The sequence below is a fragment of the Eretmochelys imbricata genome, chromosome 13 (genome assembly GCF_965152235.1).
Source record: "Eretmochelys imbricata isolate rEreImb1 chromosome 13, rEreImb1.hap1, whole genome shotgun sequence".
Taxonomy (NCBI): Eukaryota; Metazoa; Chordata; order Testudines; family Cheloniidae; genus Eretmochelys; species Eretmochelys imbricata.
Genome location: NC_135584.1, coordinates 3,796,435 through 3,823,988, shown reverse-complemented (window position 1 = coordinate 3,823,988; position 27,554 = coordinate 3,796,435). Strand labels below are relative to the sequence as shown.

At 50.0% G+C, this 27,554-nt stretch overlaps 2 protein-coding genes across 2 annotated transcripts in view; one reads left to right on the top strand and one right to left on the bottom strand.

The window, feature by feature from the left end:
• The window catches only part of HELZ2 (helicase with zinc finger 2), a 53,412-nt gene extending 44,169 nt beyond the window's left edge, over window positions 1-9,243 (top strand). Inside the window, exons 16-20 of the mRNA XM_077831902.1 lie at window positions 494-628; window positions 1,806-2,024; window positions 3,872-4,028; window positions 4,618-4,785; window positions 5,329-9,243. Coding sequence (XP_077688028.1) covers window positions 494-628; window positions 1,806-2,024; window positions 3,872-4,028; window positions 4,618-4,785; window positions 5,329-5,450 — 801 coding nt within the window. The 3' untranslated portion in view covers window positions 5,451-9,243. The remainder of the gene's footprint in view (window positions 1-493; window positions 629-1,805; window positions 2,025-3,871; window positions 4,029-4,617; window positions 4,786-5,328) is intronic.
• Window positions 9,244-10,067: 824 nt separating this feature from the next.
• Window positions 10,068-15,444, bottom strand: FNDC11 (fibronectin type III domain containing 11). Its single transcript, XM_077832574.1, has 2 exons — window positions 15,336-15,444; window positions 10,068-11,046 (listed from the first exon to the last, which is right to left on the bottom strand). Exons 1-2 carry the CDS (start codon window positions 15,389-15,391, stop codon window positions 10,071-10,073), a joined length of 1,032 nt encoding a protein of 343 aa, XP_077688700.1. The 5' UTR covers window positions 15,392-15,444; the 3' UTR covers window positions 10,068-10,070.
• Window positions 15,445-27,554: the final 12,110 nt, after the last annotated feature.

Here is a 27,554-nt window from a genome sequence, read left to right as displayed (position 1 = left end):
CACAAGTGCAATCTTTCAAACATGCTAAATCCATATTTTGGCTTGACTCTCCTAAAAGCACATATGGAGCTGGGGGGAAAAGTAGATGGAAGATGTGGATGCTATTTTGGCATGCTCTGGAAGAGGCATTTGGTACTACAGCCAGGAAACGTGCTGGCCTGGATAGACAATCTCAATGTGATGAGATGTGCTGTGGTTGTCCTAATGACCCACCTGGCCCTGGTCCTGAAGTTGGAGAATATAACGGAGAGTCTGGCAAGCTCTTGCTCAGCAAAGTGTCTTGAATAACAAATGACACCTCGACTGTGAGCTGCGGACTGTGTTCTTTGGTGGGACCCTGATCCTGGATTGGGGTTTGTAGGTGCTGCCGGAATAGAAATAAATAGTAATAATGTATGTGCCTTCACACACATTCCTCCAACAAGTTAACTGGAAGGAGTGGAGTAGAAGAGGCAGAGAACTGGAGCCTGTGTTTTCACTCCATATATTCCAGGTTGTTTTGCTTGGGGACCATAAGCAGTTGCGGCCTGTAGTCCACAACGATTTCTGCAAGAGCCTTGGCATGGAGACATCCCTCTTTGAACGTTACCGGGACCAAGCCCAGATGCTGGACACGCAGTACCGCATGGTAGGAGTCCCCTGGTGGTCTTTCTCCCACCCCCTGCCATAGGAAATGCTGTTGGCTTGCTCCAGCCTGTTGGGATGCAAATATTCTGCTGTAACATCTCCTCTGATAATCCAGTCTGCCCTGAGTATTTACTTTAGGGGAGCCTTCCTGGATACTGTTTTAGTCAGGATAGGGCATTCTTCACTGCAGAAGAGCTTTCTGAACATGGTTTTCTGAGCTTCCCTAGTACATTGGCCAACTCTTCACTCGTTCTTCTCATCTCATAGACTGCCAGCTGACAATGGGCAGGTGCAGGGTCACGGGGGGTTGCTGATCTGTTGAGTTTCACCCTTTAGTCAATCTGACTGGCATATTGTTAGCCAGTAAATACATATTCCTATCACTGATACCCTCCTCTATACTCCTGTTTATTAGCTACACCCACAGGTTGGCTTGTCATAAACTAGACTGTAATTTCTTATGGAAAGGCAGTCCCTGTCTCCATGTGCCTAGGACAATGGGGCCCTGATCCTGACTCAGGCCTTCGGGTGCTGTCACAATACAAATAATTCATAGACCCTAATGCCGGAAGGGACCATTGTGATAATTGAAAGCGACCTCCTGTATAATGCAGGCTCTGGGACGGCTCTGAATTAATTAATTAGCAATAGCCACCCTCAGTGGGTTCAGTACTGGAGGAATTGCTGCCTTATAGAATGCACAAGTGTTGATCTAGGTGACCCAGGCCAAAATGGCAGTCACCGTGCCGCTTGAGCGGGCACTGCCTTCTGGTTTAACTGTCAGAAGAGCTTTTCTGTAAAGCATTGGACATATAAATAGCAGACGGGTAAAATTTTGCCCGGCCTCTGATTTTGCCCATGCAATTGATTGATTTGGGAAGACACAACTCAAGGGGCTGGGTATCCAGTTGTCACAACTGGCTGTTGGCACATGCAAAATGCGTGTCTACACACCTGCTCTCTTGTCCATATCTATCGGTATACAGGTGACACTGAATTTCTTGCCCTTTCCATAGGGGCAGCATTTTGGAGGCTATTAAGAATGGCTATGTGGCGGGTTGTATGAAGAGCTACGGCTTGAGAAATTGGCGGTAGACAGCCTGGTTAAAGAGCTACTGTGGGACCTGGGGCCCTCACTTTTGTTACTCACCTGAGGGTCTCTCCTTTTGATCTGTCAGCAAAAGGACATCTGCAGGTTCCCATCCCAGGAATTTTACATGAGCAATCTGACGACCTGCCCTGAGCTTAAACGCCCTACCAGCGCATTCGAACACAGATACAAAAGCGGCTGTCCAATCATCTTCGGGCACATAGAGGGGAAGGAGCAGAGTCTGATGGTCTCCACTGAGGAGGGAAACGAGAATTCCAGGGCTAACCTGGAAGAAGTGGAACAGGTGGTAAGTAGCCAGCAGGGCATTTTTTTGCTGGCAGATGGTGAGGGTGGAGTAAGGCAGCACTTGGGTTTATGGACATATTGTTTGGCATCTGGTATTGTTTGCTTGCCAGGTGGGTCCCATTTAATAGTTATCCAGCCTGAAATGCTCTTCAGCCAATCAGCTGCAAACATTGACGGTGGTGTTTGGTCTTTTCAACGCAGCTGCCATTTTGTCATTGAAAGGAGTTGCTAAGAGACGCATAAGATCTAAACATTAATAAGGTCAATGCATCCATTGAAACAGCACGACCCTCTCTGTGCCCACTGCACAAGCTGTGACGACACTGTTCTCTCACCATCTCTCAGGCAGGTGCTGATGGGGATTTACTTTTTGTCTTAGACCCACGATCAGTCTGCATTTATAAAATTCGGCCAGGGAGTCTCACGCTCCTTGCCAGGCACCCCTGTTTTCCGCAAAGCAAACAAGCTCTGTCCCTACCTTCCTGTGTGCGAGAGAGAGTCTTTGTATCGATCAGCCATTCGTGAAATGCCACAATGCGTCCCGGTGAGATGCAGGAGCAGGTTTCTGTGCACGGAGCGTATCCTGCTAGGGAAGGACGGATTAGAGTGGTAACAGGAGAGTGAGTGTTGAGTCCCACCAAGGGACTCAGCTTGGGGGAAGGATAGGGCTACTCCTGTCTCCCCGTCTCTCAGGCTGCTCCCCTGTTCTATCAAGTCCCTGATGCAGCCAGACTACCACCACCTCTTAGCCATGCTGTCTTCCCTGGCTGGCAGCAGCAGAGGGAGCTTTGAGAGTGGAGGAGTCTTCCCTGCCCTCAGTGCCAGGAACAGAATGGCCCCAGTGACCGGCTGGTGTCTATGGCGCCCTGGTGGAAGTACTGAAGCTGACAGGAGCTCGTGGGGAATCTCGTAGACTGCCCCAGGCAGCCCCTGCCATTCACTCATTTTCACATGCCCAGTGAGAGGCCGAGGCCCAGGCCCAGGCTTGGTCTAACCGGTGGGGCTGGGCCAGGTTGTTCGGGAAAGCCCGGCTTACAGCACCATTTGGTGAGCACAAGCCAGTGCCCATGCTGGTCATGGGGAAAGCATTAGAGTGATGTTAGGAACTGCTGCCTTTAAACGCTGCTGTAGCCAGCGCAGCTCTGGTCTGCCATGGGCATTGTTGGTCAGGGCTTGCTGAAATAACCAGCACTAGTTCAAAGATGTATGGTCCTGCTGATGTTGCAGCTAGCAAAGGCTCTCCACAGTGTATGAGTGTGAAGCCCTTGCTCACCCTTCGATAATGTGGCTACCAGCACAAAACCAAGATGTGATCATCCTGCATCTATTTTTTTTTTCTTTTTCTTTTTAATTGTCTTGTTCCCGGGTTGACACAGTGATTTCAGCAAAGAGTTGTGCTATGCCTCACTGAGCCCTAGGAGCGCCATGGGTAGGGCTAGGAGAGCCAGGTTGAGTTTCCTTGCTTTAACATTAAAATCTCTGGCTTTGCTGCCCAAGACTAACTCGACACCAGTCTCTTCCTCCACCACCTTGGTCTCTGTGCCTTGTGGATGGAGAGGATGGGATGAACGGTGCAACCACAGACCAAAACAGCGTTGGTGAAAGGGGCCATGTGGACAAGAAGCCAGAGTGCATCACTGAGTGGGGTATCAATGGGATGGCATAAAACTGGAGAGAACCTCGTGTCTTCTCTTCCTCCTTCCTTCCCAATCTGAAGCTGGGGGGACCTGTTCTCTTCTGTCCCTCCACAGCAATTCCACTTATGTGTGGAATGAAGGAAAAGGCTGTTTCCTTTCCTCCCCCCCAGCCCCAACAACAAGCAGGAGCTCACATTGTGTCCCCCCTCAGGTGAGGATAGCAAAGCAGCTGACCCTGGATGGCACCATCAAGCCAGTGAATGTTGCCATCCTGAGCCCGTACAACGCCCAGGTGTCGGAGGTCAACAAACGTCTCGCCCAGGAGGGTGTCCGTGGGATGACAGTTTGCACCATCATGAAAAGCCAAGGTAAGGTCCGTAGGGAATGGCAGAGTTCTCTATTTCAGCTTCCAGCTGGTGTGAAGTAAGGTCATTACCTTTCTCCACCCTCCTGTGGGGTACAGCACCTTGTCACTCAGAATCACCAAATCTCATGGGTCAGGGCTTGCTTCAGCCATCGGGAGAGACCCCACAGAGCTGGCTTTCTGGGTGATTCTTGGTCACAATCAGCAGCGCGGGGAGCCCTTGAAATACCTATTTAAAGAAATCCCCCAAATCTTTGTGTCTCAGAAAACCAGCCACATGGATGGAGCGCAATTGTTGAACATAAGTGAAGAAGTTAAATGTGAATGACACTTGGAGGGGAGGTTGGGGTTGCTAAAGTGAGCATTCTTCATAGAGCCAGGGTCTGCAGTAAGGCAGATGCTCTCGTAAAAATGACGATGGGATACAGTAATGGCTCCAAATGCCATAGGAACACAGCTGTAAGCTGCGATATTCTAGACTTTTGCTGTAGAGGAATGGATGTTATTCCAGTAGGGAAGCATAGCTGGACACTTTTTGGCTAAATGCCTTTAACTTCACCATCAATAAAATTGGTGCAATTCCTTCTCTCTAGGGAGTGAATGGAAGTATGTGATCCTGTCCACTGTACGCTCCTGCTCTCGATCAGATATTGATAGGAATCCCACCAAAAGCTGGCAGAAGAAGTATCTGGGATTTGTTATTGACCCAAACCAGGTCAATGTAGCCATCACTCGGGCTCAAGAGGGGCTCTGCATTATAGGTGAGTCTTCTGGGAAGGTGCATGAAGCTAGGGTGGGAGAAGAAATGCTGTAGAAGGAAGTGGGGATCTGAACTTAGAGGCAGAAGAAGATGGTCTGTCTTCGTTTTTCTAACATTACAACGTCAATGATTTTGAAGTTCGAGTGGCTGGGAACCACCCCATGTATTTGAACTACCCCTCAGAGTGGAGAGCAGTGATCATAGGCATCTCTCCCATGTTTTTAACATACATTCAGCGTGTATTGTCTTGTTTCTGTTTTTAATCATATTCTTTCTTTGCTTGCATGCTGGATCTCTAGTCCAGCAGAATTTGACCTGTTGGTATTTCCCTGTTGGTCACATGGACAGGATACATTTACAGTGATGTGGCAATGGTAGGGCCATGGCTGGGGACTTTGGGGCTGAAGGAAATGTCCCTCCAGTTTATCCAGCACAGTTTGGCTTTTTTCTCTAGGCCCAGAGGTTACAGACAGGTCCGCCAAGTGTTCTATGGAAACAGATTAGCCATTTCTGGTCACTGTTGGTTTTTCCCTTCTACCAACAGGAAACCGCTATCTCCTGGAATCCAACCCTTTGTGGAGGAGACTGCTGGAGCATTACAAACAGATGGAATGCAGCACTTCGGCTCACGACATTCGGGTCAGGAAGAAGTCAGCCCTTCGCTGATGTGAATAGATCACAGCTGGATAAACCAGTCCCTGCCTGAAATGTTTGATGGGCCCATTGGGGAACAATGCTGCATTCAAGCCTCTTTTCTACCCGTCAGGCACTAACCAGTGAAGAAAATGCACCAGGAATTGGCAAGCTGCACTTGACCACTCACCTTAAACTTCTTGTAATGAAAAGGCAACCTTATGTCAAGACTTCCAGCATTTGCAAACCAAAAAGCTGTGGAAGTTGATGGGTGCAGGGGCAGATTTTGTGGAAGCCAAGAGAGCCTCTGTGGAATCCCCAACCTGCATTTTTGTGACAGCAGCTATTCTTTGGGGACCAAATAGATATTTTCACTTCATCAGGAGCTGAAGGATGGCATGTGACAGAGCTGCAGGCTTGAGCTGTGATGTGCCATACTAGGATCAAGGCTGCCAAGTGCTACCATGAATTCTGAAACCAAGCCCAGGAAACTACTAAGGCAATCTCATTTCTCAAAGCAGAAGAAACAATCTGTGTTTTATTTTAAATGAAGGAAAAAACCAAAAAACCAAAACAAAATCCAGATAATGAAATATTCTTGGCCTTTATGAATAGGTAAATATCACTTAGCCAAGGCCAAGTACTTTTATAAATAGACATATTGACTCTTAGTGCAAAGCAGATTGTGATGACCAGTATAAAGAGAATGAAGACCATGGGGGACAACCTCTACCAGCAGATTTTGACACTGTAAAGATATTTTTAAGCTGCCCACCTAGTTTTACTTGAAAATGTTTCCTCTTGTGTAAAGAATGTTCCCTCCTCTGTTCTTCTTCTTTTTTAAGCTGCTTCTAACTTATTGACTTTTAACTCAATGAACTTTGCTTTGCAATCAAAGGCCCATGCTTTTGGCCACGTGAGATGTATGTGTATATATTTTTAAAATAGCCAAATTGCTATGAACTGAGAGGTGTGGATCACTAGAGAACAGGAGGCTGACAGGAACAGGAGTTATTTTTCCCAATAATTCAGTTCCGATCATACCTGTGTAGTAGTGAAATGGTGCTCAGCACTGAAGCCTTGTTAAGCTGGAGCTGCTTCTGTGGGCATGGTATTTATGGGGGACAGCACGGCAATCTCATTATTCCAGTTCTGACTGTACGTGTGCCTGCCACCGTGCTCCCGAAGACCAAATACATGGGGACCAGTAGATGTCCGTGTAAGACTGAGCCAAGCTGCCATTGCAACATTTTTTGTATCAAATGAAAACAAGGTGGGCCAAGTGTCACCCCGGGTGTAACTACCGACCTTTGTGACTTCAACAAGAGTTATACTAGGGATGAATGAGTGTTGCGTTTGCAGGGCTTCTTTCCCAAAGTGAAGGAATGTGCAATAAGAAAACCTGAACAGCCAGGGTGTAATGTCATACTCCATTTCCGTGATCCTTCCTGTTAGGTTTGAGTCGTGTATAGCCATGGAAAGTGCAGAACCTGTGGAGAAGGTTCTCCTTCTTCTGCTTCTTGTTTTGAAACTGCTTGCTTGCTCTCCTGCCATGTAATAGACCAGGTTTCTGGTAAAAGAGAACACGCACATCTGCTCTTCTAGTAGTGCAGCATATGGGTCCAAGTCCCATGTCTGAGGAAAGAATGTAGAAGGCTTCCTCAGTATTTCTAAAGGGCACTGGATAAAGGCTGGTCATAGCATTTGAGGCCAGAAGGGATCACCAGCTCATCCAGACCTACCTCTTCTGTATCACAGGCCACTAACATTACCCAGCACCTGCACACTAAGCCCAACAACCAAAGTTTTACAGCCCTCAAGAGACTAAACTATTATGTGCCACAGGCAGAGAACAGGTGAGTTCTTAGGCCTGACAGTTGTCCCACATTGAAGCCTCGTATCTCAAGGATTCCAAACAGGCCTTGTTTTTGCAAACTAATTGTTTTTACGATTCCAGAGTAAACTCTGGAACAGAGATCACTTTGTGGACTAGTGAAACGAATGGTGAAAGACAGTTTTGGAATCCTTAAGTTAAACACTTCAGTATAGCACACACATCCCAGCAGAGAGAACATTGTATAGCTAACACACTCACCATGGTCCCTTTATGTCCAGTGGGCCTTATTCTCCTCCCTCTAGTGTAAATCTGGAGTTTCTCCATGGAAAGAATGCAGGTTACACCAGCGTACAACTGGTATAAATGAGAGGCGAATCAGACGCACTGTAGGGGCTTAGTTTGATACTGCTGAGCATCATTTAGCCAAGTCACCTCTGCGTGTACCATTTTCCACTTGTTCGTATTTAAAAAAGCAAAAACAAAACACCACCCACCCCCCGGCCCACCAAACTACTTCACCTTGTGCGGTAAAGTCTAGAGTGAAGTACTGTGTTCAGTCACTGTTATCTTACAAGGCAACAGATCACATCCTCTCCGGAAACTTATTCTGAAAGAGACTGGTCTCATAACTTGTGTTCGAAAATGCTGCCCTATGGCCTACAAACTACAGTGAGATCGCAGCTTAGACTGCTGAGTTGCATTGATGTTGTAAATAGGTAGTCGCATAATTGATCATGTAGCCTCAGTAGCCAGGGGTTAGCAGGAAGTGCAATTAATGTAATGTTTTGTAGAGACTATTACTGATAACTGAATACTGTGTTATGGATATAGTGCTTTTGGATATACAGAATCAGAGAAGTTAATATGGAAAAGACTCATTAAATTTAGTCCAGCTTCATATGCGTAGAGAGATTTGAATCAGTTATTTATGATGGAAGGATTCTTACATAAAACTATTGACATAAAGACAAAGAAGACATTTTTTATTATGGGGGGGGGAGAGGAGAAAGCCCCCACTATAATTCCAATGGCATGTGTCTGGCATGATGGTGTGCAGTTTGTCGGCCACATCACAGAGTTTGATAAAACAAGGCTTGTGAATGGTAAAATAGGAGATCAGAATGGTTTCCTAGGGAAATGCCATGACTGGGAAATATCCTTTCATCATAAACATCAGGGGTTGAACTCCAGCTGGTGCTGACCATAGGTGCATGCCCAAAGAACAGCACAATGGCTGCAGTTTGGGCAGAAAGGTGTCCATCCTCATGCACAGCCCACTATTCTGAGCTTCTGACCGGAGTCATGGCGGGGTGGGTCTGGACTGTAGCTAAGAGGTCGGAGTACAGCACCCTCACCACCCCCACTCCATACAGCTTGCTCTTTCTTCAGGATTGGGGTGAGGGACTGTCTTTGGGTTCTCAGCCAGAAGACAAGCACGTGTTAAAATTGCTTTTGTGGTATATGTCCGTCCATGCTGGAGGGTAGCATAGCTTTCCCCAGCACTACTGAGACTTCAACCCTATGTGAGTTCAAGAAAGGTGATCTACATCTAGAGTAAACAGTGTCTCAGGCTTCAATCTGACCGATCTTTGTGATTTTAGCACTCTCCCTTGGGTCTGCTCCTGCTCCCAGTAAAACCAGTAGAAAAATCTTTTGTGGCTTCAGTAGGAACAGACGTGGGCCTGCAGTGCTGTTCCTGAGGAGCCATACAGCTGTGTAGAGAACGATCCACTGCAATAAATCAGTTTTTAAATGGAAATAAAATGTTACGTGTTGTGAAATTCAAATTAAGGAACCTTAAATGTGACAGGTTTTTTATCTTGTGTCTGTAACGTGAGACTTGTAACAGCTTTGGAACAACATTTTGGATACAAATATTTTTATCTGCTTCTAATGTTTTTAAATAAGAACCTCAACATTCCTGTTTCATATTTAAGCCATAATTGTAAAGATGATTAAATTTATTAAATGAAAAATGTTTATTTATGACTATGGGATCGAGTTCTCTATGTGCGTGTGTATATGTGTCCATGCGTGAATAGAATCTGTCCTGTACTTAATTGAAAGGATTCTACGGAACTGAATCTGGACAGAAACAGATGGGAAAAGAGGAAGTGAGCATTAACCCCAATATTCAACAGAGGAAACTGTTTTATAGAGGATGATCCCTGGAGATTTTGCCCTCTCCTGTTTTAAGTCAAAAAAGAATCTTTTCCTGCACTGTAGAGCATTACTATGGGATGGGAAATGAGAGGGCAACTACATGGCAGAGGCTGTGGAAGGAACCTTGGCAAGGAGACTGGGCAGTGGTGAGGGACCGTGGGGATTGGGATTCAGGTGAGTGTGTGCGTGTGTGTGTAAACAGAGCACTGTTGGTGTGGCAAGGGGCAATAAGGAAAGGAAGGGCAATGAAAAGTGAGGACATTGCGTGGGAAGAAGGCACTGGGTTAGCTGTTGATTTATAGGAAGGCACCGGACAGTGGATAAATTTTCCCTAAATTGTTTTGTGTCAGACACCATGTGGTGATCTTTTACCCACTGCTATAGTCTGCTTAGCCTCACTACGAGGGGTAGCTGGCCTTCATTGGCAACGGACGTTGCAAAGGATGGGTGGAGGCACGAGGGGCAGTGGTGACTGTTTAAACTGTGTTGTTTTCAGCCCATAAAGATGTATATGAGGCACTTTGTAAAATTACAATTGAAAACACAACAGCTCAATTTTTATGCAAAAACCTTTAAAAATACATTTTAAATTTTACTTCTTCAACTTCTTTGAATTGACAAAATTAGAAAATTCTCTGCTGCTGCTTCATCCGTCAGGGTTCGCACATGGTGCTCTCCATGCCTTCATCAGGGTAAGGTTTTGTCTCCAATGTGATGGTATCGCGCCACTGTTCATAGACGAGTGTGTAAGTCTCCGCCCTTTTAACTGTGAATCTGTATGATCTGTCAGACAGCAGGTTCCGGATTTCACACATGTTGGACGTGACCGGCATTATTCCACACTGGATCCTCTCTTGCTGGGTTCGGGGCTCCAGTAGCTTAAACCTGAGTTCATACTGTTCAGGCTGTGACTGTTGACTTGTGATAAACCACTTGAGGCTCACCCAGTCCTCATGGGCCACTGATTCCTTTCGATCAAACATCACTGGCATCTTGGTACTCAGAACAAGCCTAATGTGTGGGATTTTGGTAGCCCCAACATCTGACACCAGACGATGCTTAACATACAGCCTTCCTGGCACTAGCATGGCAAGGAAATTATCCATCAGCTCAGACAGATTTGACAGCTTTTGCTTGACCAAGTCCCACCTGGCGAGGAATGTTACCATGTCATAGGTCTCCAGGAAGTGGACCAGCTCCTCCCGCCCCTGTTCCAGTTGTTCTAACAGGTCAGTTAAGAGCAACAGCTGGATTTTAGTTTGGACTGTTCCCAACTTCTTCATCCTCTGGAATCTCCAGGGGTCAACCAGCTGGAACATTGTGGTGGGCAGCATGAGGTGGTTCTGGTCTCCCAGTGCCAAATGCTTGGGCAGAATTTCAATGTAATAAGAGCACTTTTTCAGAAGTTCAATTCGCTTATGGTGGCGTTTCAGCAGGTGGAGACTCAAGTCAGAGTGCAGAAACTCCAGCACAATGTTCTTTCTCTCCATGTACATCTTCCAGGTTTCATTCTCCTGGTCCTCCTCTTTGTTGTACAAAATACTCTGCAGATTGTTTTCTATCTCATTCAAATACACATCCATGGTTCCAAAACTCATAGTTGCTGTGCAGGAAAGCAACAATAACAACCTTTAAGAACCAAAGGAAAAGCAGTCAATATGGAGCATACCATGATAGTGACTGCTGTTTCCTTATACTATAACATTAATTATAAATCATTTTAGTTCTTATCCCATCTCTAATTTCTGTTAGACTCTATCAGGCTCCCTGCCAATGCTAGAACATTCCTTTCTAACATTACCATTTTGAGTGCTTTGCCTAGTCTAGTCCTAAATATCCCAGTCAACTGGGCTCCTGCTATTTCCCTTGAGAGACTATATCTTCATTTAATAAATAAGAACATAAGAAAGGCCATAATGGGTCAGACCAATGGTCCATTTAGCCCAGTATCCTGTCTTCTGACTGGCCAATGCCAGATGCTTCAGAGAGAATGAACTGGACAATTAGTGAGTGATCCATCCCATGTTGTTCATGCCTAGCTTCTAGCAATCAGGGTCTAGGGACTCTCAGAGCATGGGGTTGCATCCCTGACCATCTTGGCTAATAGCCATTGATGGACGTATCCTCCATGAACTTACCTAATTGTTTTTTTTAACCCCAACGTAGCTTTGGCCTTCACGACACCTTCTGGCAAAGAGTTATATAGGTTGACAGTACGTTGTGTGAAGAAATACTTCCTTTTGTTTGTTTTAAACCTGCTGCCTATTAATTTCATTAGATGACTCCTGGCTCTTGTGTGAAGGGGTAAATAACGGATCCTGATACTCTCACATTTTTTCCTTATCTCATTAGTTCTAATGAGACCCCTTTATACCACCCTAAGTTATCTCTTTCTCCATTCTTGCTGGTCATTCACATCTCTCATATCAGCAAGTGTCTACGTCTCTCCCTTAGTTTGCTTAGCCAAGCTATACACCCATTCAGGTCTTAGGCTTTCCTTTAGGCAACTGCAGGATACTGGCTTCAAATTAGCTTGGCTGCTGATCTTTAAAACCCCTCCAATCTATCAATGTCTTTTTGGGAGTGCAGTGGCCCAAACTGAATGTGATGGTCCCAGTGTGACCTCACCAGAGTTGTAAAGAGAGGAACTATCACGTGTCCTTTCTGTTTGACTGTGCAACCCATTCCTGAAAGTCAACATTTTGAATGACAAATCCTTCTCCCCACCTTTTGTTTAGTTTGCATTATAATGGTTCCGAATGAATTATATTCAATTGCATGTGGATGAAACGTGTAATTCCATAAGCGTTTCACTGTAACAACATGACACACAACAAGTGAAAAACAAACATGAACGAAGTAATGGTTAATCAGTGAGAAAAGGGACAATGGAAATGGCCCTTTTAAACTCCATATCTGCTCTGTTTCCTTCGTTGTATCTGTTTCCTACAATGACCAAGGCAAGAGTACTGTTTAATACCACTGCTGAGCCAATATAGCCATGGAAGACCTACCTGTATTATCTTTTAGTTGAGGTATCTATGACTTAGGTATCAAAAACAGAATTGTCAGCTAAATTCCGGTTCTTGAATCTTCACTGACAGTGATAATGACTGAACCAGAATGCAGCTTGTTTTGGATGCCAGTTTGAAGCTCATATTTAGACTTGAAAACTGAACATAGTTGATATGGAAGACAAAGAAAATGTGCAATGTCAAGATGTTGCTTTGCTAGCCCTAGCTACATTTCAATACCACGACGAGGGGGCTAGTGACACAAACGGAGAATAGCTCTCAAGTAGCTATCTGACATCCATGGCATCGGCTTGTTTTAGAGTTGTTTTTTATAAAGTGTTTACAGTGCATAATTCTGATATTTTATTCTTTCTCCTCACATGTTTTCTGACAAGACCATGTTACTTAGCGGGTAGAACAGCAGCAGTCTGTGCCCCGTTATCCCCATTTATATAATGTGGCTGGTAATACTTTTAACTTCATGGGGTATTATATTATGAGGTACAATTAAATTTGTGACGTGCTTTCAGTCTTTGGATTATAGAAGTGCAAAAGTGTCACTTATTTCTCACGGTAAGTGAGGGAATATCTTTTATTGGACCAGCTTCCAGGGGTGAGAGACAAGCTTTTGAGCTTTCAGCATGTACTTTTCCCAGACCTGAAGAAGAGCTCTGTGTAGACGGAAAGCATCTCTCTCTCACCTTCAGAAATTGGTCCAATAAAAGATATTCCCTCACCCGCCTTGTCTCTCTGTTATCCTGGGACCAACATGGCTACAACAACACTGCATGCACTTATTTTTCATGATAATCCCTTCATTTGCCGGGATGCTTTTTCAAGGATATTGTCAATTCAAATGTGTCCTGAATTTTTTAAACTTTATTCTTTCCATCAGAAAAATGCAGGAAAACAAGGTAAAGCCAAAAAATTGACACAGATCAGCCCCAGGACACCACAGTATGAAACGTAATATAGAGCTAGCAGCTTATTTGGTTATGTGGCTCAAAACTTTAGATGATGTAAAAACGAGCTCTTACAAAGCTAAATCAAACAGAAATGTTTCTATAATTATTTCTGCATTCCACTGGCCAGAGATGCTTTTAAAACACCTGCATGGCTTTATGGAGGAGTGAGGATCTAGCTGCATGCAACAACAGCAAGAATTGGGGCCTAAAAAAAAATGAAAGCAGGGAAGATGCCGAAAGTGAAACTGACTATACGTGACAGTGAAAGGGGCTTATGCCTTGCAGTTTGTTCAGAGAAAGACAAAAGAGGCAGCGGGATGAAGGAGAAGTGAATTTAGATTTTAACAAGGTGTTCAGCTTTAGTAACTGAGGCTGATGTAAATTGTTGGGAGAGAGGTGCTAATTCACTAGGGAACCTTGGATGATCCCGGCCAGCAGGCCTAAGTAACAGTCTAGGGAGAGCCTGATGCTGCCAGTATGATACACAGAGTCTGGTAGTGCTGAACTGTGGCTGCTTTTGTGTTTTCTGTTGTACTCTAGAAAGAGATAATTGTTCCTCCTCCTCGTTAGGGGCATGACAGCGCAGGGCCCAGTCTGACCCTGCTGCAACACCCTGACTTGCAGAGGGCACTAGGGGTAGCTGATGCTCCAGCTGAGGGGAAGGTGAGGGGATCCGGGGCTCGTCCTCCACTGGCTGGGGAGTGCCAGGCCTCCTTGGCTTTCCCCCTCTGTGCCCACAGCAGGGAGGCACAGAGAAGGGTCTTCCATGCCCCCCACACGCTTTGCCTTGTGGGGGCTCTCCTGAGCCTCTGTGCCCGCTCTGTCCACCCACTGCTTTCTGCCCACCATCCACCCCTGGGATTCCTTCCCCCTCCATGGCCCTCCCCCTGGGAATTCCACCTTCCCTGCCCCCTTCCTGCACCATCCCCTCAGGGGTCACCCCTCCATGGCCCTCCCCTGGGCTCCCCCTTCCTGCCCCTCCCCCTCTCCATGCCCCTCTCCCCAGGCTCCCCTCTTCCTGCACCATCCTCTCAGGGGTCACTCCTCCATGGCCCTCCCCTGGGCTCCCCCTTCCTGCCCCTCCCCCTCTCCATGCCCCTCCCCCCAGGCTCCCCTCTTCCTGCACCATCCTCTCAGGGGTCCCCCCCTTCATGCCCCTCCCCTGGGCTCCCCCTTCCTGCCCCTTCCCCTCTCCATGCCACTCCCCCCAGGCTCCCCTCTTCCTGCACCACCTTCTCTCTATGCCCCTCCTCCCAGGCTCCCCTCTTCCTGCACCATCCCCTGAGGGGTCCCCCTTCCTGCCCCTCCCCTCTCCATGCCCCTCCCCCCAGGCTCCCCTCTTCCTGCACCATCCTCTCAGGGGTCCCCCCCTTCATGCCCCTCCCCTGGGCTCCCCCTTCCTGCCCCTTCCCCTCTCCATGCCTCTCCCCCCAGGCTCCCCTCTTCCTGCACCATCCCCTCAGGGGTCCCCCCCTTCATGCCCCTCCCCTGGGCTCCCCCCTTCCTGCCCCTCCCCCTCTCCATGCCCCTCCTCCCAGGCTCCCCTCTTCCTGCACCATCCCCTCAGGGGTCCCCCCCTTCATGCCCCTCCCCTGGGCTCCCCCCTTCCTGCCCCTCCCCCTCTCCATGCCCCTCCTCCCAGGCTCCCCTCTTCCTGCACCATCCTCTCGGGGTCCCCCCCTTCATGCCCCTCCCCTGGGCTCCCCCTTCCTGCCGCTTCCCCTCTCCATGCCCCTCCCCCCAGGCTCCCCTCTTCCTGCACCATCCCCTCAGGGGTCCCCCCCTCCATGGCCCTCCCCTGGGCTCCCCCTTCCTGCAGCCACCCCCCTTTTCCTGCACCATCCTCTCAGGAGTCCCTCCTCCATGACGCTCCCCGGCCCCCCTTTCTGCCCCCGGGGTCCCCTCTGGCTGGTTGCCCGCGGGGGGTGGGCGTCCTGACCTGTGGCCGAGCCGGGCGGCGTGTCCCGGGGCCGCTCCCCGCCGCCCCCCTCTCATGGGCCGGGCTGCCCTGGCTCCGGCCAGCCCCAGGCAGCTGCCATGGGAACCCATTGTTCGTAACCCCCCCCGCCCGCGGGTTCCGGGGCCCGCCCCGTCTGCCCCCCGCGGGTAGGGCAGGGCACTGGGTGAGGGGCGGGGAGAGGCAAGGGGAGGTCTGTGGGGGGCTGGGAGAGGCAGAGCAGGGGGGCTGGGCGAGTGGGGAGGCACAGGGAGGTCAGGGTGTGGGGGTCTGGGGGAGGCACAGGGAGGTCAGGGCTGGGGGTGGGGGCTGGGAGAGGCAGAGCAGGGGGGCTGGGCAGGGCTGTGGGGGTGGCGGGTGGGGAGGCACAGGGAGGGCAGGGTGTGGGGGGGCTGGGGGAGGCACAGGCAGGGCTGCGGGAGGGGGCTGGGAGAGGCAGGGGACGGGGCTGGGGAGGCGGGAGAGGCACAGGTGGGGGGCTGGATGAGTGGGGGACTGGGGATGGGTGAATGAGGGGCAGCTGGGTTGGTTCTGCAACGCTGGGCAGGATGGGGGGTCTGAGCTGGGTCAGTGGCAGAGGACTGCTTGGGGGGAAGGGGGTGGGTCTGTGCCTGGTTCTGGGGAGGACACCAGGAAACAGCAGCATAGAAACTCTCTTAAGGGTTAAGACCAGCCCTGATTTTTTGTTTCTTTTGCGCTCCTGTCCGCCTGGTTTTGGATCCTACGATTTCACTGTTCCAGTCGGCAGCGAGAATACAGGTGGCCCACACCGCATCCTGGGCTTGCATGTGCCTAGGTACCTACCATTATAGATTTCATTCCTATCTGCCTCCGGGTGGGGTTTGGGGCACTGAGAACTATGCTTAGGACCTAATAAATACATTTTGCTTCACAAAACTAACCGGTGCAGATACGTGGCCCTGAGCCCATTTTCAATTACTTTTCTTTAAGGGGTTTACACAACTTCCTGCCTTAGGGCCAGATCCCAGATACTTGCATAGTACCTGATTCCTGGAGATGGCTAATTGGTGTATTCATGGCGGAAGGGGTTAGTGAGTGGGCGTAAGGGGATCACAATGTGGTCCTTAACATTTAGGTTCTATGTATGAAGACTGGAAGAATATAGAGAACTGAACAGAGAACTACCCCAGAGGGGGAATCACAGGACCTGCTAGGCAGCCGGAAGGGACAAGCTGCAAAGGCCTTGTGCTGAGACTGCTCTGCATCCACTCCTGGGAATGTCTCCGGTTGGAACAGACAGGAGAGTCCCGGTCAATCTCAGGTGCACTCTTGGGCTAGAAGGTGAGTGCTGGTCTCTTAATGTCCATGGGGTTTGATTTACAGGAATGAACTTTGTGGGAAAAATAAGCTTTTAGTGAGTCCTTAGGAGAGGGATTCTGCTCTACGCCCCCTTGGACGCCATTGCTAGGTCAGAACTAAAGGATGAAAGATAATTTTCTATATCCTTTCTCCACAAGAGGGCAGCAAAATCGTCTGTCCCACTCCCCTCCTTGCCCCATCAGTGGAAACCACTGAAAGATTTATGCTGTTTTAAACTTTGTCTCATTGCAGTGGGAGCATGCTATTGAATAGGGACTAGGCAGGATTTTTCTGCACAGGGGAAAGAAATACGGGTGAGATGTTTTTGGCTGCCCAATACGAAGCATCCAAGACACCTATCCAAAACTATCCCCCCTGCCTCCACACTCCTTCCCAGAGTAGAAGAGGGAAAACTAGACAGGTCTGGGAGGGTCCAGTGCCGAGAGAGAACTGAGCTGCTCATTTCCTTCTTTAGGAGCATCTCCTTCATATGCCATCCACTGCAGAGCCATCACTCTGTAGCCTCTAGACCCACCTCCCTCACCTTTCACCCACTGCACACATGCCGCTCACTCCCCCCCCACCTGCATTTTTCTCCGCAGCCACCCACCCTGCACTTTTCACGCACAGCACTCAGTTTAAACCTTCTGTACCCATGACCTGCCACACACTACATCTCCTCTTCTTGCACACAATTTATTATAGCTGATTATACCTTGATCCATGCTCATTCCTCCTCTCAACGCACAGTGACTCCCTTTGTGAACGTGATACTTAGCACTACTCTGGCGCTGTACATCTTCAGAATGCTGTCAAACATCAAGCCTTCCGGCACCCAGTGAGGCAGGCAGCTCTATTTTACAGAGGAGGAACCCAAGGCACAGCAGTTAATGGCCTGCTTGTCAAAGGTGCCAAGCACCTGCAGCTCTCAGTGACATCAATGGGAACCTCACTGATCAGTCCCTGGGAATGCTGGCCCATAATTGCTTGCCCTATGTATGACAAAGCAGGAATTTTCTGTATATTTTTATGAACCCTGTTTGCCTCAGTTTCCCTCTGTACTTTGCATTGCTACACAGTGGGTGCAAAGGGGTTAACATGGCTCCTGGAACAGCTCAGGACATGAGGTGTGGGTGTCAGTTTGCTGACTGGGTTGCAATGAATAGGAATCTTTAAGGAACTGATTGAAACCGACCCAGATCACCAAGGGATTCAGAGGGAGAATGCAATCTCCAGTGACTGAACAATCAACACTCAACAGTGGGGAAACTTGGGTGGGTGGGGTTGTGAACTCAGTGTGGCCCTGCCTGGAGACAAAGGACTGAGAGGTGACCAGCTGGGGAGAGTGAGTGGGCTTCTGGAAGAAGCTGGCTGCTTGCATCAGGATTTGCCCAAGGAATCCGGGAGAGACAGAACCTGAAATGGAATCCATTACAGCTTGGCTGGTTGGTTGCTCTGGCTTGGCCAGACAGACTATGTTTTTTCCATGCTAACCTGAGTACTTCCAGTGCCGTGTTCAGGTTGTCTAATGCTGCTTTGTTCTGAAAACGCTGCTTGGTGTCACTGAAAATCCTTGCTGAGGGGCATTGCTCCCTGGAGAGGGCACAAGTCTCTGCCCAGGAGTCTGTCTCAGTGTGGACTTGCAGGGCAGAGCTCATGGTGTGAAGCATGGTGGTCCTTGTCACTGCTGCATGGAGTTGTCCTTTGCCCCCAGCCTGTATAGTCTGGGAGTTTTTTGCACATCAACATAATTTTTAAAAGGACTTCATTTGAAAAGGGTCAAGTGATGGAGCAGAGGTTTCACCTCTGGAGGCCAGTGACCAAATCTGGATTAGATCATGAGGGAAATAAGCGACAGGGGCTCACTTGGGCTCCTTAGTACATATGTCTCCACAAGAGAAGGTCTGCCACGCTCTAATGCATTGGATTTGAGTCTTGGGGCCGGAGAGGCCAAGGAGTGGGAAAGCTGACATGTCGCTGTAGGTCAGGATTGAGCTGAGGAAGGTGGGGGCATAAGACTAGAACCGTAGAAATGTTGCAAGTCTGAACTGGGTGGCACAGCACTTTAGGGACCTAGGGTGAAATCCTGGCTCCACTGAGGTCAATGGGAGTTTTCCCACTGACTTGGCTAGACCTAGGATTTCACCTCAGTACTTTTTAACAGTAAGGGTGTTGCACGTCTGAACTGGGGCATTGCTAGAGCTCTGTGGAGAAACTTGCACAGATCCTGCTGCAGGGAGCGCTATCAGTTCCTCACTGCCATAAATACCAATATCCACCCCAAATGGATTCGGAAAAAGACAGGGGCCCCTTAAAAATTTCCCACCCCACCCAGACTCCCAAATAGCCTGTGGGCCTCCATCTTGAATTTAGAAATGTAAAAATATAGACTGGCTGATGATCTTAGTTTCTTGTCATCTGTACTATAACACCACGGAGTTTGGTGGCATTACGCCAGGGATCAGTTTGCCCATAAGGCTTTACAAGACTCTATGAATCTCTATAAATTAATATGAATATAAATTAGCATGAAGCAATCAAACTCCGTGTACTCCGTTTCCCCCCTTCTCATCAGCCAAGACAGCCCTGTAGAAGTGCTGACAGATGCAGTGTGTGGCATTAGTCAGTTATTCTGTCCCATCCCCATTCCCACACCATTAAAATTAAGAACTTGTTGGTTCTGTCTTCAAGATCAAAATATAAGGAGCCAATTGATTTTCCTCCTCTCCTCATTAGTGCGGTCTGACAGTAAATAAAACAAATATTTCCAATCTTGAGGAGTGAGGAAAATGCTCAGATACTGCCTGTCACTGTGCGCTGGGGAGCCGGGATTCATCTTCATGGAAAATCAATAGCTGGAACAGAGGAATCAGCAGTACCCAAATTAAAAGTCACTGGCAATTTCTGTCCTCGTATTTCATGTCTATTGCTTTTATGAAATAGCAATTTACTGATAAATAAACCATCAGAGGAGAAAGGAAAATACTTGGCTGTATTATTTTTAAGCACGTTGTTCTGCCCTTGCCCCCTTTAAAATGTTGGGGCAAATGGAGTTGCTTCAGAACCGGTAGCGGGTTTGGGGAGACTGGACTGTGAGCTCTCTGGGCAGAGACTGTTTTGTGCTCTCTGTTTACACAAAGCCGTACAATGGGCCGAATTCCTGGGGGATTTGAGCTTTCAGGATGTTAGGACGCCTTGTTAATAACTTTCCACTTCCCTGCCACCAACGATTCTGTGGTCACATCCATTCCTAGCAGTTGTGCAGTGGACTCCCCTACATTACCGTGATCCTCCAGCTGGACACTGCTAGCCACCTGACTTATCACACATGCTGCTGACCCACTTTAGGGCCTGGGGATGGGGCGGGGATTGATCTCTATGCCATATTGGCTGGGACCTTGGGAGAATATCCTCGGGGGCACCAAGAAGGGAAGGACCATCATGATCAACTAGCTACATCCAATACAAACAGTTCCCTGTCATCATAAGGGGCTGGGCAATGGGGGCCTTGATCCTCACAGTTTGACTTTGATCCCGTGTTTCAAGGTTGCCTTGCACGTAGTCTCAAAGGTAAATAGTCAACTAGGGTCTGGGGGAAAAGGGCGGCCCTGGAAAGAAGCAGGGGTGGGGGTATTGTTTCCTTCCCCAGCCACTTGTTTAGAAATAATCCTCATTTGGTGAAGGAGCTGCTCATTTGGGAACTGCAATGGGATGTACAAATCCCACACACTGGGCCAGGGCAGGAGGGGTCTGTCCCAAAGACAGCATCTTAAATCTACCCCACCCCACAACAGCTGTTACAAACCCAAGCCTGGTGAGAGAGCCCTGCAGCATTAGTCAGTAATGAGGGCACAGAACAGACAAGGAAGCAGCTGGGCTTCTGCCAAGGGGATCTGAGTTTGGTAGGACAAGGGGCTTGTAGTGTTTCTCAAATGTGGCCACCAGGAGCTTTTCTTGCGGCCACAGACTCCTGGGTGGTGATTGGCGGGAGGAGGGGCAAAGCAGCGGCCCCTCCCCCAGCACCGCCAGCAGTGGTTGGGCCCTGCCCGCCCCCTGAGACACAAAAGCAGGAGGAGCAGGCAGCCAGTGAGTTCCCCACCTTCCCGGGGTGGTGAGGTCGGGCTTCAGCCCTGTGGTGGCGGGTGGCAGGCTCAAGCCACAGGGCTTCGGGCTCCATTCCCCAGCCACGCCGTGGCGGGCTCTGGCCCTGAGCTCAACACCCCCCTAATCAATCCTGGCCCCCACTGCCTCCTCCAGTGCTCCATCACCCCTGGTCCCCACTGCTTCCCTATCCACCTCCTCATTCAGGACTTAATTTGTCCCCAGGCTTGCAAGGGCTGAGTAAGTCTGCTGTGAAGAGTGATATGTTTGTATGTTAATATCACTTTTCCCAGGAGACTTAGTAGCCAGCAAGTCCTTAACAAAAAACAAACAAACAAACAAAAAACAACCAAAAAAGCAAAAGAAACAAGAAAAAAGACAACATGCAAAGCACCTGATTTGTGCTATTCTGTTGATTTGGACATGGATATGTGCATATTTGTTTTTCCCAAAGCTAATTAAGTATTTTAGGAAAAATTGTGAGAGCGGCCACCAGCAAGAGTTGGTGGCCGCACTCTGAGGCCACCAAAATTTTTGTTGTTAGAATCCTTAGGGGAGGAGGCGTGATTATCCAGGACTCCTTCAGCGAAGGGGATGCACTGTCCATAGGCTTCTGCTTCCACTGAGAACAGGCTACTGACCAGTTGGTGATGGGAGAACCCGAGCAGCTTGCCTGAGAAAGAAAGGGCAGGCCCAGTGAGGGCTTTTCCCCGGTGCTGCCCCCGCCCATTCCAACTCAGGCCAAGGTGCTGTGATTGGGTTAAGTCAAAAAGCTCTTTTCCCTCCAGTGCCTGGTGGTGTGGGATTTTTCTGGCCCCATTGCGGCCAGTCACTGTTGGGATGACTCCCACCGGAGAGCTGAATGCAGCCCTGTGGGGCAGTGTGTTCTCTCTCTGCCCAGCCCTCCAGAAACTCACCCCCTTGCTTCAGCACCAGATTTCCCTGCTGTACACGGAAGGACACTGCTGGACTTTGTTTCCGTGACCCTGGTGTGGCAGGAGGTAGAAAGTCCCCACTCCCTGCAGGGGCAGGAGGCAGAGGAGATGGCAACGCTCTGAGGTTGGAGCTGTCAGGATCGTGTGTCTGGCTGGGAACCTGCAGACTAATATCTCCAGACTAAGTGCACCTTCTGGGATTGGAGCCTGTTTGCCTGTAATTTATAGCATGCTCCACAGGCTGCTGCTTACTCTGATCCCTCACTTTAATTTACGGCACCAATGTACTGTATAAATCCACCCAAAGTGTTACAGTCCCAGAGAGGAGAACGGATGGGAGCAGACGCTGCATAGCACCTATCCCGGAGAAAACATCAATGCAACAATCACACAACAGTGCAGGGTGTAGGCTGCTGCTGTCTCGGGTCCCCACTCCTGTCCTGGCTTGTTTACTCTCTTTGAGGCTCAGGTTGTTTTGGGATCTAACTTACTTATCTGAGCACCTCACCATCACTACTGTGTTCATCTGCCCAGCTCCCCTGTGTGGCAGGGCGGGGCTATTATCAGCACAGATGGGAAACTGAGGCACAGAGAGACTAAGTGACTGGCCCAAGGTCACACAGGGAGTCTGTGGTGGAGCCGGGACTTGAGCCCAGGTCTCCCAAGTACCAGTCTAGTGCCTGAACCATTGGAGCATCCTTCCTCAATGAACCCCAGTAGATTGAGAGGATGAGTGACTGGAATCTCTGAATGGGGAAATCGTTCCAGCCCTTGTTACAACAGAAGTTACGGTCAGTCATCCCAGTGAGTTCGGGTCAGATCTGACCGAGTGTGCATGTGGGGTCATTCCTGTTCAAGGTCTGTTCTTGGTGCCCACACAGCTTGGGCCCGGGGCTGAAATACAGGGAAGGAGGAGCATGGTGCGGGTGGATGTTCTGGCTGGTCTGGGAAGGCTCAGATTTAATCAGAGATGGACTCAAGCCCGAAACCCGGCTCCTGCTCCAGGCTGGATTTCAGGCAGCCCAAAGCTCTGAGGTGTTTGAAACCAGGGTTGGCTGGGCCAGGCCTATGGTTGGAGTTCAGCTAACTGCTGTCAGCAGGGACCATCCTGTACGCTGCACCCTCCAAGGGTTGTTCTGCCTTGCACTGCACCCTGCATTACTAACCCCTCCCCGCCTGTTGTGACCCATCTGCCCCATCAGCTTGCCTTGGGCCAGAGGGAAGATGAACGGTTGGCTCATCCCTTGCAGTGAAGGGTTCTTGTCTCTCAAAGAACTTGCACTAACCAATCCCCCTGGGACTGGATGCCCATGTGGGAAGAGAGGGCACATGCCTGGGAGCCAGGGCTCTACCAAGGCAGCCTAGCTGGGTGGGTGTTTGTTGGAGATGGGATTTTGATGGATCTAGGTCTGGAACATCACAGGAGCTTCTTGGATCCCAGCCTGGGAGAAGGAGGTCAATAGCTTCACTGGCTTGGGTGGATGCTGAGTCAAGGGGCTTAGAAGCCGTTCTAAATGGCAGGAGGAACAATGACCTCTCCCTGCACTCCAGCATGCAGGATAGCCAAGAGACATCGGCCGTGCTGTCCCTGCCATGGACACGCTCAGCAGGCCCACCTGAGCCAGGCCCACTGGAGCTATTGCCTGGCGGCTCAGTACCTGCCTGCTGCGTGCTGCTGGCAGTGATGTATTGCTGTGTGCTAGGGGAAGGGGGGCGGGGTGTCTGTCCTGTCACTCCCCCACCCCCACCACTTTACATACACACTGTGGGGCAGGTAGGTGAAGTCATGCCTGTGTCAGCTCATCCATCTCTGCTGCTCTCAGCCTTGTCCCGGGGGAGGCATAGGCCTCGACAGCGCTAAGTGGGTTGGAGGCGGATGCAATTCTGGAGAACAAGATTCCCTTGTAATTTGTTACATATCAAAGTTCTGGGCTGAAAACTTGTTTCTAGCTCTCATCTCTGGCAAGGGAATGAGGTTTTAATTCCCTCATTTCATCTGCCATTTGCCTCCTGCTGTCTCTCTTCGCTGGTGCTTAGTCCACAGAGGAGAAAGCCAGGCTATCAATCCTGAAAGGAAACAGCCACGAGAAGTGTCTTTGCTCTCTGGATTCGGGATCAACCTGAAACGTGATTGTGCGGCGCTGGGGTCTATGAAATTGACGGCGTAATAGTGTTGGCCAGTGCCCCGCAGAATGTGCAGGGGCTGTGTGCATTTCCACCCCAACAGCCCAGCTCCCCAATCCTGGCTCCCCTGTGCTAGCACTGGGTCCCCCTGCAGCTCTGCTAGTGCATCTCCATTGAACTACGCAGAAACTCCTGCTATTCCAGGTCATAGCCCCTTCCCAGCTCCATGCATGTGTCTGAATCCTGACTGCTCCTCCAGCCTGCTCCTGTCCCTGAGCAGAACACTGCAAGCTGAGCCATAGGGTGCAATGCTAAAAAATACACTCGAGAGTGGACATTGTCTGCTGTCTCCATGCCAATCTGAAGCCAGGTTTCTGAAGATAGTTACTCTTCCTCCTCGCCCCATCCCACTTGGTGCCAGTTGCTGCTGGGAAAGGCTGAAGCTGGAGGGGCTGGGAGCTCTCTGAATCCAATACCTCTTAGGCCTTCCCTGCAGTGATTTCTGCTGAAAACAGGTGGGCTAGGTGTGGCTGTGAGCGCCCTCCACTGCTGATGGGCATCCACCAGTTCCGACAGAGATGCCAGTGGTGGGAAGCTGGCTCTGGAAAAACGACAAGCTTCTTACAATAGTGTGACGTGATTTATAGACAACTGAATAACTGGTAGCTGCTCCGTCCTCCATCTGTATCCAGCGCTGAGATCAGAGTAGGTTTTTCTACTCCATGGAGTTGAGGCAGGTGGTGGATACCTCTGACGGTGGTCCATCTTTATAGAGGCATCCCAGAAGTGATGGGGCAGTGGGAGGAGATAGGTGGGAAAAAGAAGCCCTTGTTCAGGTTCCATCTGGCCTCTGCGCTACTCCTGTCTTGGTGAGTCTGTGGCCTCCGCTCCAGAGTCTCCAGCCAGTGTTCCTGATAGTCCAATGCAAAGGGCAGAAAATGGAGGGCCCCCACACTTGTCAACATGAAAGGTTTAGCAGAGTCCAAATCTCATTTCCAGCTCCTCCTGCAGCCTAGGCTGAGTCATCTCCCTGCTAACGGGGAGTGCGTGGGTTGGCCTCGGCGTTAGCCTGTTTATCTCTGCCTTCTCCAAGCCTGACGCTGGCTCAACCATGGCTATTTATCAGCCTGGGAATGAGCTGAGATGAGGTCTCTGTGCCATAAAACAAGCCTTGCTGTCATCCGGCTCACTAGCTCAGCCAGTCCTCTGGGTGTGGACCCTGCTGTGGGGACCGGAGGGCTCCTGAAAACAGTATGGACTCAAGCCCCCAGCTGTGGTGTGAGTGGAATGACAGTGCTCCAGCCTTACAATGCAATACCAGAGCCTCGCGTTCTGGGGAACACTTGCTCGTTGTGTGGCTGAGCTGCGGACTCTGCTCTGGGCGATGAGGTCAGTGTGGGAGCCCACAGCCATAACCTATTTCTCCTTTTGGATCCCCGAGCTGAACCAGTGGGGACAATAGGTTAGAACATGGGCTGCAAGCCCAGATGCTGTCTATACCTCCTCGACCTCTTGCACCACACTCCCTAGCAGTGCCCTGGGTGTCCTCTTGCTGTCCCTTGTAACTGAGTAGCTGATTCCTCAGCCTCACCCTGCAGTGCTTTGCCTGTCCCTCAGCTACCACCACCTCCCTGCTCCCAACTGCCTCATGCAGCCTGCAAGCTAGACACAGATCTGATAGTTGCCCTGGTCCCCAGGAGAAAGGAGATGGGTTTTTGGCAGCAGTAGAAGAGTTGAAGTCTTCATGGAGTTTAGCAGCCCTCTTTGCATATGAAATGGAATGTCTCAGGAGAGCAACTCCAGCATGAGCCATCTCTCCAGGTGACTGACTGACACCAAGCTCTCTGTGCTAATGATTTTAAAAGCTTTTCAGCTCTGTGCGGTCACCAGCTCTTACCCACTCACTTCTGCACTTTGGAGTTGGCTCATTTGCGATGTTACATAAATGCCGACCTGGAGATCTCGTCCCAAACAGCTGCCGGGTTTCATCCCAGCCGCTCTTTCTGGGGCTGTCCAAGCACAATGGTCTGAGTGGCCCCTCACAGCACCATGCCGGCTCAATCCTGCCAGAGGCCAGGCATCTGAAAACAGGTGGAGTCAAGGGTGTGCAGCACCTAATGGGATCAGGCCCTTGCACCTTCAAAAAGCATTCTTTCCCCGAGGGAACTTAGTGCTGCTTGGAGGGAACTGGAGAATGGAATCTTCTGTTTTTCCAGCGGGCGGTGCCCATGCAAACTTCCCCACTCCAGGCCACCCATCCACCTCCACCTGGAAAAGAGGTGACCTCCCCTAGCTAGGAGAATGGGTGAGTTCAGCCTCTGGGGTCTCTGGAAACTACCTGGTGTGGTTTCTGGGGTGGAGACAAGCCCACTGGGGTGAACCTTTCTAGGGCTGGTGTGGCAGCATCTGCAACACTGACTTGGGTGAGTTAACGCAAGCCCTGAACACAAAGAACTCTGTTCTGGACGTCCCGGGGCCTGACATAACCTGAGGAGCAACAGAGTGATTGCCCTGCCACGCACTCCCCATAGGAACTCAGTGTCCAAGGCCCAATTCATTCCGCTAGCGCCCACAAGATAAGGAGGGGAATAATGGCTGGGTACTTGGGAATTGAGGCTTAGGAATGGCCTAGGGAAAGAGGGTGGCAGTAACTGGCTGCTTGTGAGATTTCGGTTTGAGGGGCCCAGGGGAGGAGAGTGACAGTAGCTGGTTCTTCAGGGACGTGGGAGCACCTGTGGCAGCTTTCAGTCCAGTAGGGGGCCCTGGTTCAAAGCCGGGGCTGTGAGAACACGAGGGAGGATACTGGGGGGCTGGTCTCATCCAGCCCGAGGGGCCACAGAAGGACCGATGGCTCCAGTTATTTTTTGAGAGAGGGTGTGGGCCCCACACTGGCTCTGAAAGGGTTAATTTGGCCCTCAGGGGCCCAATGAACAAACTGGGCTGCACCTACAGGGTGGGTCAGACTTACTGATGAGCCCCAGCTGGGGCAGGATCCGTGTGGTTAGTGCAAAGCAAGGCAGCCCTGGATCCTTCCCTGAATACAGACAACTGGCCGGGGAGAGATGAAGCAGCCCCTGGGCGTGGAGCAGAGTGATAAAGCCCTGACGAAAGGGGCAGGCTCCAGACTCTCAGGTAGAGAGCACTGGGAGGGGAACAGTGAGGGAAACGGAAGGGGCATGAAAGGCCAAGCCTGAGGTGGGTGAAAGCTGGTTTGGATTTGTCAGGGGATCCCAGGGGAGGTTATGGGGGGGAGGCCTGGGCAAAGGCCATGATAGGAGGAAGCCCAGGGAGGTAACAGGGGCAGGTCTGAATAGATGGACCTGGCCTGCTCATTGCAGTGTTCCTAGGCTGGACCCCTGGGTAGTGGGAAGGCTCAGGCTCCTCTGCTAGCCACTGGAGGATGTGGTCTTTGGCCCCTTACATCGGGGGCTTCAGACATCGGAAAGCCCTGTGCCAAGGGGTGCAAGGACACAGGACCCCTTGTTGGGCAGGAGACCTAATGTAAGGACCTTGGACTTTATTTGTTAGACTCATTACCCTGGAAAGGGTGGACTTGATCATAGGAAGAGAGACCATTGCAGCACTGGAGCACCCATCAGCGGGAGGCACTGGAGAGGAGAGAACCTGCTTCACCACACTCAGCTGTGAGGGGCCCACCATGGGTGAGTGTGCCCTTTCCCAGCCTCTACGCCTGTGGTTTTCAACCATTTTAGGCTGCATA

Coding starts and splice junctions, on each gene's coding strand:
- FNDC11 (XM_077832574.1), bottom strand. CDS start 15,391: ATGAGAGGGGGGCGGCGGGGAGCGGCCCCGGGACACGCCGCCCGGCTC. Junction 11,047..15,335: donor GCCGCCCGGCTCGGCCACAG/GTCAGGACGCCC, acceptor TGGTTCTTAAAG/GTTGTTATTGTTGCTTTCCT.